This window comes from Rhodamnia argentea, chromosome 1 (genome assembly GCF_020921035.1).
Source record: "Rhodamnia argentea isolate NSW1041297 chromosome 1, ASM2092103v1, whole genome shotgun sequence".
In the NCBI taxonomy this organism is placed as follows: Eukaryota; Viridiplantae; Streptophyta; class Magnoliopsida; order Myrtales; family Myrtaceae; genus Rhodamnia; species Rhodamnia argentea.
Window position 1 is genome coordinate 26,606,862 of NC_063150.1, and position 12,304 is coordinate 26,619,165.

At 37.0% G+C, this 12,304-nt stretch overlaps 2 protein-coding genes and 1 long non-coding RNA gene across 3 annotated transcripts in view; 2 read left to right on the top strand and 1 right to left on the bottom strand.

Annotated features, from left to right (window-relative positions):
- The window catches only part of LOC115753688 (disease resistance protein L6-like), a 420,087-nt gene that overhangs the window by 49,161 nt on the left and 358,622 nt on the right, over positions 1-12,304 (top strand). The gene's annotated exons all lie outside the window — the stretch shown is intronic.
- LOC125313590 overlaps positions 1-12,304 on the bottom strand; it is a 108,406-nt gene that overhangs the window by 44,518 nt on the left and 51,584 nt on the right. The window lies entirely within an intron of this gene.
- Positions 1,928-11,736, top strand: LOC115731880 (disease resistance protein RUN1-like). Its single transcript, XM_048273264.1, has 4 exons — positions 1,928-2,563; positions 10,048-10,274; positions 10,366-10,712; positions 11,157-11,736. The coding sequence occupies exons 1-4, from the start codon at positions 2,533-2,535 to the stop codon at positions 11,485-11,487; spliced, it is 936 nt and encodes a 311-aa protein (XP_048129221.1). The 5' UTR covers positions 1,928-2,532; the 3' UTR covers positions 11,488-11,736.

The window sequence follows — 12,304 nt, forward strand, 5'->3', positions numbered from 1 at the left end:
AGAGAGAGAGAGAGAGAGAGAGTTTGCCTTTTTCATCTCTTTATGCATTTACATTCTAAAAGGAAAACTTTTTATTTAACGAACCCGTGTTCTTTGAATGGATCTCTCAATTGCTGAGAGGATTGCCCAAAAGCAATATATATGGGGTACCCAGTAAAACTTACAAGTAAAACAGATATACAGGTGACGACTAGAGTTGTTGTTTCCATTATTATATGAGGCGTACCCAGTAAAACTTACGAAATAAGTTCATGAACATCAGTAATAGCACTTGATCAAAATGGATATGAGGCAATAGCACGTGCTTTCAAATAGATACACATATATGGAACAATCGATCAAAGGCATGGTTGGAGCAAATACAGAAAGAATTCCTAGATGATTTGGGTGCAAGTGATTTCAATGCATTTCCATATCGGTCAAATTTTACATGCGAGCCATACCTTTAGCTTGTAATCCCCTAACTAAAGACGTGGCTGATGTCCAATTAGGAAAGTGCACGCATCTAGAGATAAAAGATGAAAGACAACATGTACATGGCACTGCTCCAAGTCAACTACTTTCAATATTGGAAGACTCGTTCACTAAATATTTTGCATTGGGGAATCTTTCATAAAGATATGCCTTTCACCTAGAAAGCGTGTGCCAAAGCGGGAACCGGTTCAGAGTGATAGAACCGGACCGAACTGGGAAAACCCTAATGATCTAATCTCTCTTCTGCTCTGCTGCCCGTCGCCTGTTTACTTTCTCTCTCCTGTACTTCGATCTATTCAGCCTCCATTCGAGCGACGACTCTCTGTCGAAGTCTCTTTCTCTCTCGTTCGTTTCTCGCTCTTCCCCAGTCTCCTCCTCTCCGGCGACTCACTCCCTCCGGCAACGGGGACTCACTCTGATAGGTAAGCTCAAGTATTTTTGTCGAGTCTGAGAGCTGTGCTTCGTGTTTCTTTGTTTGATTGACTCGCAAATCGCAGTTCTGCATCACGATAAAGTTCTCTTAATTTCAACATGTAAGCTCAACAGGGTCTCTCTCGTTTGTTCGTTCGTTTGTCGAGGCTGAGCTCTGCTTCTCTCTCTCTCTCTCTCTCTCTCTCTCTCTCTCTCTCTCAATTTGAACGTTTTTTGCTTGGCTTTTAACTATCGGTCCCGGGGGATTTATGTGGAAATGACCTCGATCCAGTTTAGAGAGCAGCTCTGTGAAAGGCTGAAAGCATAATTCAAAACAGTCGCTTAAAATTAAGCAAGATCATTTTGACTATAGGATGAATGTCCCAGGTCATGCCATCTAGTGGAAGTTTGCTTTACTAGCTTTGTACTGCATTGCAGTGTGCCAGTGTTGCATTCTATCGTCAGGCCATTTCAAGATATGGTTCTTGCAGGGTTTGTATTCTTGCTTTAATGTTTCTGGCTTCTTTGAATCCGTTTCACAGAGAACAGTGACAGATTGTAATCTAGAAGCTATGGCTGGGTCCATTTAATTTCTTAGAACCTTTCTACCCTTTAAAACTTGAATGTAACTAACAGGAAAATTTTGTCCTTTGAAGGAATAAAAGAATGAAACGCGCACAAAAATAAGAAAGAAGGAATCAGCCGGTTCTCGGGTAGACTCTAGAGCCAGACCCGATGAATAGAATCGGTTCCAGGTTCTACAGGGTAGGTTTTAGATTTCAAAAATTGAGAATTGGTCCTGAGAGGATAGATTTCACGATTCACATATGGAGCCTACCTAATTTGGAATCGATCACCCTAGAAGACATCTTCTATTCATTAAACATTTTGTCTTCGGAATCATTCAGAAAACATGTGCTCTTCACCCAGAAAGCATGTGCTCTCCATCCAACCTTTTCATTTGTTTATCTACATCTTTTTGTGCAGTAGGAAGGCATCCTCTTTTCATCTTTGCCTGCCATATTAACACGGAGAAAGGAAAAAGCCAGGGCAAGGCAAACAAGGGAATGCACTGTCTCGTTTCAGGTCGTTCGTTTGCGGTAATTGTTGCGCCAATTCTTCTGTCTATATTTGTAATCAATCATCTCAAGAAGAAGAAAAAGAGTGCAACAAAAGAGATCACGGAGGGAGCATCTGCTCCTTTTTTCAGCACTGAGGGTGAATACGATGTATTCTTGAGCTTCAGAGGCTCAGACACCCGTAAGGGATTTACTGATAACCTCTGCCACGGACTTCGCAACATAGGGTCCATGCCGATACACGTGTTCAGAGACGATGATAGCCTCTCCATTGGCGAGGAATTTAGTTCACAGCTTCGCCACGCCATTACACAGTCTAAGATTTCGATCCCTATCATCTCCGAAAATTATGCTTCGAGCAAATGGTGCCTCCGTGAACTCATTCATATGATGGACTGCAAGAAGAGCAAGTCACACATAGTATTGCCCATTTTTTACAAAGTGGATCCATCGCATGTGCGGTATTTGAGAGGAAATTTTGGGAAGGCCTTTGATTCACGTAAGAAGCGTTTTGATGAGGAGGATATTCAGGAAGGGCGACGAGCACTTGAAGACGTGAGTTACTTAAATGGATGGGAATCTGAGAAAATTGCCAACGGGTACTTGCTTTCCACCTTTTATTTTATTTTATTTTATAAAAAAAGTAAGTTCTCTTATCAATGCAAAAATGATGAAATGTGGCTGACTTTCTTCCATAACAAGCTCAGGAATTTCCAAACCAAAGAGCAACCATAATGCCCCAAAGACAACATACGCTCCCCAACATGTCCCCACAACTAAAACCAACGTATCCCTGAGCCCGAAAACTTTACAATTGTCTCAAGTACAGGGCCAAAAACAAAGAAACGACAACCCCCTCCAGCCAATAGTATTGATCACGAACAATTTGCCTCTCCAATGCTCAGTTCTCCAGAGCTTGATCATCACCAAATAAATTATCCTCCTATTGCCAACGGTGGTTAGCTCACTTGATATGGCTCAGACATTTTGCATTGACCATGTCTAGGTACGATCCTTGCTGCCAATGACTCCCCATTGGTAAGCGTCTATAGCTTTTTAAGTCCTCAATATAGGCCTGTGGGATGCCTGACCTTAGAGTAGGGTAATCTTCCCCCCTCCTTTTTGAAAACAACCCCCACCCAAAAAAGAAAAAAGAAAAAGAAAAAAAAAAAAAGACCTCCTACCCTTCAACTAGCAGCGACCTTGAGCCTTGTAATAGTTGATATACTTCCAAAGACACTTAATGAGCCAGGTGCACCACCTTACTTTCTTTCATCAAGATCTATCTAATGGCATAAAAGGAAGAGGGGAAAAAAATGACTGCTGCACCATCATCCTCCATTCTTATTAATAAAACCAAAACGTTAGGTGGTGTCATTTGATGAGATTAAGTATACTCACAAGTTTATCATGAGTTTTGTTGTTCGACAGGCATGAAGGAGTATTAGTGGAAAGAGTTATCAAAACAGTTCTGAGCATGTTGCGACCTGATTTTCATCTTGATGTTACCAAGCACTTAGTTGGATTTGGTGATCATGTGAAAAAAATTAAGAGTTTGGTAGACGCTTCTACTAGTGATGCTCAAATGATTGGAATCTATGGCATGGGAGGGATCGGTAAAACAACTCTTGCCAAGATTATCTACAATGAGTTGTCAAATGACTTTGTGCATTGTAGATTCCTTCCGGATATTCGAGAAACAGCTCACCACGGGGGTATCACTTATCTACAAAAGCAACTAATTAAGGGAATACTGTCAATCGAAGATGAAGTTTCGAATGTTGATGATGGAATTAGATTGATCAAAACTAGATTCAAAAGAAGAAAGGTTCTCATTCTTTTGGATGATATAGATAAGAAGGATCACCTAAATGCTTTGGCTAAACAATGCGATTGGTTCACTTCAGGAAGTATCATCATTGTTACCACTAGAAATAGAGCCATTCTTGATCAATCTGAATTCAAGGTAATCCACAAGCATGAATTGAATAAAATAGATGAGGAGCATTCCCTGATTTTATTTAAGAAACTTGCATTTCGTGAGGGCGATTCTTTGATGGGCTTTAAGGGTATCTCTCATAAGATCGTATCCACTGCGGGTGGACTTCCCTTGGCTATTGAGGTTATAGGTTCGTACTTGTGTGGAAAAAGTCAAGATGTATGGGATGATATGCCGAAGCAATTAGAAGCACAACAACAAGATCAAGTCCAGGAACATGTCCAAAAAATATTGCAAATAAGTTATGATGGATTAAACGATTATCAGAAGGAGATTTTTGTTGATATTGCTCGTTTCTTCATTGGCAAAGATAGCAAATTCGCCATTTGCATGTGGAAGGACCATCGGTTTGGTGCAAATCAAGCAATTGAAGAGTTGAAATTGAGGTGCTTAATAAAAATCGTAGATGATGGTATGATATGGATGCATGATCAACTCGGAGATCTTGGAAGGAGCAAATGGCAAGAAAAGGAAGCCTCCAAAGTGCTAATTGAACAAAAAGGTAATATATGGCACTCCCTTTTCTTTCCCTCCCCCTCATATTTTCATAAATTTCATCTGGTCTATTTTAACAATTATCTTGTATGAACAGATGCCCCTACTTTTCAGGAAAAGATCTATTTAAAAATCCACGCATGCCCATACTGGATTAAGTGTGACAGCTAATTAAATTATAAATATTCCACGGATGAAGAAGTTGTACTATTTAATTCAAGTTGTTTGATATAAATTACATTTGTCAAAAATCTAATTCACAATCAATTTAAGATCCTTTAACTATGATTTTGCACTAAAAACTTAGTTGAGAAGACTAAAGATGAAGTGTAAACATCGTAGATAGACAAATGAATACATCTTTGTTAAAAAATAGATAATATTTGCCAATTGTAATATTAATAATTTCCCTGAACAGTAACATTGAAAGAAAATTTTACACTTGTCACGTGTGATTGCTTCTAGTACGGCCGAATGTATCGTGGACCTTGTGGTGCTCCTGTGATTTACGAAACCAGTGTTTGATATGTTTATTTCTCCACTTTGATTTTGAAGATATCGGGCCTCCTATTATAGTTATATGTATGTGTTTTCATTAGTCTTTCTGGTTAATAGATACGGTAGCAAAAACACCCTTAACAATTTTATTCGAAATATTTACTATTTTTTTTAAAGATTGTATCATGTCAACCTTGTTCATCTCATGGATTAAGTTAGGTGTATGATAAAGAGTGGGTTTTCTCATTTTCCCTTCATTGCCGTTGTCTTTTCCTTTTCAACATCTCTCAATAAACATTTCGTTCCTCTCCAAGTTGTTTTATAGTGTGTTTATATTTTGGGCTAATACCCTTTGATGCCAAAAGCCACTGGACAAACTTGACTATTTAGAGGAAATTACGCGCTTATTATCATATCGATACCTTTTTATTTGTTGTATAATCTTCAGCGTGAAGTCAATTTTTTTTTAAGTTTATGTTTTACTTAAATTGTCATTGTACATAGTCCATTTGGGGAAGCCTCATTGTTTCATGACTAATCAATGGAGAGGAACTAACCTAGCAATTAACCAAGAGATGTGGGGAAAGCAAAACGCTTTATATTCTTGATTTTATCCGAAATAGTACATTTCACAAGATTCGATATCACACTCTTTCGTTGATTCAGTAACTACCATAAACATTAGCAAAAACAGCACATCATATGGGTGCTTAAAATATGAAAAAAAAGTTAAATCTGTTTGAACAAAGATAAGTGTTGGAAGATGCTAACTAGTTTAGGAAACAATTTATATGATTGCAAGATTGAGATATTACGATTCAATTATGGAAAATAAAAATTTTTTGGGACTGATTTCCAATTATCTTGACTTTTAAAACTATGTTTATGCGTATTTTGTTTTATCTTACGTCTACAGTACATTTTGGTAAATTATATGCTCATTGATGTGGAAACTTTTGACGAAAGAGTGAGGTTTGAAATCCCCTTTCAATATAGTAGAGTTTTTTTTTTCCATGTAATATACTCCAGAGATCAATGTACATTGAAAAATAATCAAAGACAGCGTGAGATGATTATTACAGCACGATTTAGTGACTTTTCCTACAAATGAGCTTGAGGGTATGTTCGATCTAAAAACTTAAGGATGCGTTTGTTTGGGAAAAAATAAAAACTCCATTGGAAAAGGAAAATGATTATCGAAAAATTATTTTTCAGACAAATGGTTTGTCTTTCTTTATTTAGTAATTTGTGACCAAAAACATTTTTTGGTTTTCAAACCTTACTTGAAAAATGATTTCAACGAGGCTAAAAATAAATCAAATTTTTAACTAGTTAACTTATTTTTTATTATATTATTACTATTTTTTCGACCAAAAAAAATATTATTACTATTTTTTTTTCTTTTTCTTTGTTTCTTTGGCGACTAGCCACACGATGATCGAGCTTGCCAAGCATGCCAGGCCTCGACGATGGTCGGCAATTGACCACATGAGGTGGAGCCTCGTCGGGATCCGGCGAGCTCGAGCTCATTGGATAAGGTGAGACTCGACCACATGTGGCCAATTGCCGGCCATTGCCAAGGCCCAGTGACCGGCGTAGGAAGAAGAAAAAAAATAAAAAATTAAAGATTAAAAAGTTCGAGATGAGTAGTTCTAGAAAGTGTTTTCATTTCTTTGGATTTAGGAATTTTTTTTCTAAAGTCTAAAAAATCAATTTCTGAAAAACTCTTTCACTTAAACAAATGCAGAGAGATTATTCGGGCAGATTTTTGCCTAGTTAATATTTGAAGTACAGATAACGCGGAACGAGTCAAACCACAAAATTGAACCAAGAAAAAAAAAATCATCTTTGGTTTCACAACGGTCTGTAGAGTTCATATTTCGCAAGACAAACCTGTGATTTGGTGGTTCTCTGTTCTCAATATTCCCAAGAAACTAACGAAAAAAGATGCACTTTTAAGTTATGTTGATAGTTAGACCAAAAACAGAAAAGTTCTGCGGATGGATCGATAATTTTAGCTTTTTCTTTTTTACTATATATCTCCTGCCCATTGTCTCTTTTCTTCTCTTTTATGATTGCATTCGGCTGATAAAAAGCATTCTAAGAATGGGAAACAAAAGAAATCTTTATCCTATTTTAAAAAAAAAAGGGATAATTCTTTCAATTTGGAGGCTATATTGTCCTACCAAAAGTTAACGTGAAAGTTAGAAAGAGTTAGAAGTGTTGTGAAATAAGGATCAAATAGTCGTGAACCCGTGCTATGTTAGACACCAAAACTAGAAATGAATAAAATTAGGCACAAAGATATTAATATAGTATCCGAATCTATCTTTGTTATGCACATATCTATAGACAAATATCATTTTCTTTGGAAAGATAGTTATAAATTGACACTTCTTAATCTTTTATAATGGAAAAATTCAGAGAGTAAGCAGCATTCGAAAGACATTCCTATTTTTTGCATAATAACGCATACGAGTGAAACTGATTTGTGGATTCCCACACCATAACCAATTAGACAAAAAGGCCAAAAATGATCAACTAAGCAAGAGAGACGACAAAGGATATTATAAATGAGAAAATTACTGTTGAACAAACTACTTAGTGAATGATGATACCTGGACATAGTTTACTTTAGAAAGAAAACAGTATTCTTATTTCTTTCAAATAACTGACATGTCCTTTTTTTTTCAGGAGTCTCGAGTTCCTCAAACAATTGTTTGACTACTCAATACTCATGGCATTTAGAGGATATAAAGTTCATTATGGCATTCAAGAGATCCACTTAAGAGTTATTGGGTTAGGATTAGTTAATGCGCTAACATGAAAACAAACCAAATGGAACTAAGATAATATTATATGACAGTCTTTCCTTTGCGTTAGATAATCACACTAATTAGACAAAAAAGGGAGAAATGGGAGAACCATTTCACCTTAAACAGAAATGCAACAATGTAGCTAGTGTTGTGTTCTCTAACTTTCAATTACACATATCATTCTTACATGAAAACTAGGTCGACCGACTGCGCCGAACTTTAGGCGATTGGAGAGAGTGACCCAGATCGCTCCATGGTTCCTCAATGGAGCGCAAATTCCATGACCGGGGGCTTGGGTGGAGGGCAAATTCTATGAAACTAAGTGTAGCAAAAAGATAAATGCATTGAAATTGAACTGTAAGGAATTGAAAAGACATGAAAAAAATTTGCGACGACACGGAAACTTACAAGTAAAGTGGGAGATAGACTTTGGTGTGTTTTACGTTTTTTATTTTGCCTTTAAACGCCCCTTTCATGTTAATGCCTATTGTGGACAGTACTGGTTTTCTTGTAAAACTGCCCATGGATAAGGCTTGCTCCACTTTCCGAGAACTCCTACTTTGTTGGCTATAACTTATAAGCTCCACTTTGAGACGTTTCAAACTTCCACATGCATCATCTGTCACATGCATCAATTGTCTCCTTTGTTATTTGCCACATATATTCTATGACTCTTGTCTATGCTATTTTTTAAGGGAGATTTTGCTTTAAGTCTTTCATTCTAAATTACATCAAAATCAATTTAATAATTAATTGAATTAATTTTGAGGAGAAATAATACTAATGGTATCTAAACTCTGGCGCATTGTGTAATGTCATCCTTGAACTCTTAATTAGTTCAATGTGGTGCTTGTGCTTGAACTAATCCTAAATGTCCAATCTAGTTCCTGAATTTTTAATTGATAGCACCAATAATCTCAATAGTTTCTCGATTGCCATAATAAAGTCAAATCAGTCATTCAACAATATTCACTACTGTAAGTAGGCCTAGATTTTAGATTAAATTTTCATTGCAAAATCCATATACCAAATTAACTGAAAATATGCTATCTCTTTTATTAGTTTTTTTTTATACATTTTTTGGTATTTAAAATTGCTACGATAGTTCCATTTAGGATATAGTCCTTCGACAATATTCTCAAGTCCTTTGATGACGTCAAGTCATCATGCCCTTACGTGCTGGGCAAAACAAGTGCTAGAGGAATATCGTATTTCGATATTGCTTTCATTTTAAGAATTATGTGCTTTCAGAAGGATAACTAAGAACGATTTTACTTCATCTATAAATATTAGCACTTATATCAATCAAAATCTTGTTCCTATTATTTTATAATAAATAAAACCTTCAAGTTTTTATGTTTCATGTTTTCTTAATTTTAATTTCGTTAAATCTATAAATTGGAAATCAAAATAGCAGGAATATCAACACGATACAACCTGAGATAAGGTTCTACTCTTACTATTATAATACATAAATGGAACTATTGGATATAATACATAAATGGAACTATCGGATTATTTACAAAAATCAGAGAGTTAGAAGATGATAAAATATATCATTATATTTATTGAATGGATTGTAATGAAAATATATTCCGGGAGTAGTGTAATTATGAAAACTTGCAAATAGAAAGGACTGATTTGACTTTGTTTTGGAAGTCGAGGGACTAAACTGAATAAATTAAAAGTTTATGGACTAGGTTGAATATTTACGAATAGTTCAAGAGCAACGTTAAAATGAATTAAAAGTTCAAGGATAATTGTACATTGGGCCAAAGCGTGGGGACTAGTAGTGTGAAAATTCCCTAATTTTAAATGAATACACGGCCTATTTTCGTCATTTAGCTCTTAAGCCTTCAATCTTTGAAATTGGCTCAAGTTAAGTGCATACTTTAAAAGAAAATTTTCTGTTTCAAAGCAATGATTAAACACTCAACAAATAAATTGCAAACGAGGTGCTTCCTTAACTACTTAACGAGTAAAAGGTAAAAACATTGAGGAGCGCATCTTTTAGATTTTCTAAAGCAAGAAGCACTTTTCTTTACATTTTCATGTCAAAACTTACTATATTGTTGAAATTTCAAAAGATTATCATTAAATTAAATGTAAGTTTGAACATTTACATATGGCAAGGGTAGAAAGATGACAATTGTGTGAGTTCAAGATAAAGAAAGCAAAAACTAAAAGTTTAAAAGTCGATTTAGACGTTCAGTTGATTAATTTGATATAGAGGGAACTGAAAAAATCCAGCTAATTTGTCTCAACCACTACACAGATGGACAGTTTATGAACTTACAGAGCTCTGGGTTCCTTCAATTGAGAGGACCGGCTTCAAGTGGAGACTCTGACAAACTGTATTCTGAATTGAGATGGCTTCAGTGGCTTGACATTGACCCCGATTTGTCTTCTTGGACAACCAATTTGCGTCTATCGACATTATTGGTGCTGCAGTTGTCATGCAACCGGATAACAGAGGATTGGAGTGGATGGACTTTAATCATGGTAAGATGCGAAAAGACATCCTCTGTGATTTTTTGTTTGTTTTGTGCTGTCAATCAACTCATTTTTTGACAGCTCATTCTCCTTTGTATAGGCAGAGCGGCTAAAAGTTCTCGATCTTGCATGTTGCGAATATCTGACATGCACTCCTGATCTCTCAGTTTTCACAAAGTTGGAAATTCTCGTCTTGAAAGGATGTCAGAGGCTGGAGCAAGTCCACCCTTCTATTGGCAATGTTAAGAGCCTCGTTTCCTTGGACCTGAGTGGATGTGGTAGTCTCAATGAGTTACCAGGAGAATTGGGCCAATTAGAAGAACTGAAAGAACTTATTTTAGATTATGCTGGTATTACAAAGATTCCTACGTCAATCGGTTCTCTGAGGAAGCTGAAGAAACTGAGTGCCCGAGCTTGTCAGTCATTGAGAGAAATCCCTAGCTCAATTTGGGATTTACAGAGTTTACAATGTCTTGATTTTAGTAAATCTGCAATTGAAGGGTTACCTGCTGTTGAAATGTTGAAAGAACCCGTTCTCACAGCTTTCACAGAGTTGGAGATTATCATCTTGAAAGACTGCTACAGACTAAAGCAAGTCCACCATTCTATTGGCAAAGTCAAGAGCCTCGTTTCCTTGGACCTGAGTGGCTGTGGTAGTCTCGAGGAGTTACCAGGAGAATTGGGCCAGTTAGAAGAACTGAAAGAACTTATTTTAGATTCTGCTGGTATTACAAAGATTCCTACGTCAATCGGTTTTCTGCGGAAGCTGGAGAAACTGAGTGCCCGAGCTTGTCGGTCATTGAGACAAGTCCCTAGCTCAATTGGGGATTTAGAGAATTTGCAACATCTGGACATTAGTGATTCTGCGATTGAAGAGTTACCCAGTGCAATTGGAAAGTTGAAAAAACTACGGAGGCTAAGTCTTGAGTCCTGCAGCAGTCTTGAAGGGGAAATTCCAAGGGAAATCGGTAATTTGTCTTCACTTGAGATTCTCCAACTCACTGGAACACCAATACTTGACCTGCCAGAAACCATCACGAATCTTTCCTCTCTCAAACATCTTAGCCTAGAGGAATGTCACAAGCTCAGGTCGCTCCCAGAGCTTCCTTCTGGCTTAAAAGTTCTGAGGATCTCTAGTCGGAGTCCCATGTTGCCACAGGGTTGTTGCCCAATGCACCTAGAAACACTTCATGTTTCATGGACGCGATCGTCATCTTCTTAAATACATCCCAGAGCTTCCCTCAAGGTCCTTGAAACTTTGTGGTGCCTTAACTCATTCATATATGCGGCAAAGCGGCAATTATAAGGTATTTGTCGATCAACTCATTTGTTGACAGCTTATTCTCCTTTGTATAGGCTGCATTCAGTTCTCTGAGGAAGTTGGAGAAACTGAGTGCCAGATTTGTTGGTGATTGAGAGAAATCCCTAGCTCAATTGGGGATTTATGGAATTTGCAACATCTGAACTTATTGAATTCCTCTTTACCCATTGGACCAAAAAAAAAAAAGAATTCCTCTTTACCCTAAAAAAAAAAAAACTTGTTGAATTCCTGGAACTCTTTAACGTGTCAAATTTGACTTATGCCAGATATTCTGACGAGCAAACACCTTTATAATTCTCCGTGACGATTGTGAACCCTGTCAAGTTTCTTTTTGTTCCCTCGAGCATGAATCCCCAGTAAGTAAGAGAGCCGAGCTAAAATGAAAATCAAGGTTCAAGTCTTTCTGGTGGGTGTGACTAAATAAAATGGAAAGTGGTTCTGGCTAGTCTGTCATATATGTGTAGACCAGCTTTCTAAAACGAGTAGTCAGACTGTCGTTTTGAAAGATCAGGTGAGGTAAAACGGTGGTGCGTTTGTGACAGGTCTGGTTGGTCTATGTAATGATCAAGGCTTACTTTTGGAGTTCAATTCACCGAGCTGTATCGATGACCTGTTGCGTAATTTGCAAAGCTGGGGCGAGGAGCTCAGGAATTTGCTCATTAGTTTGCTTCCCTTTTGATCCTTGTCATGGAATCATTGCATCACGTGATTGATCTAA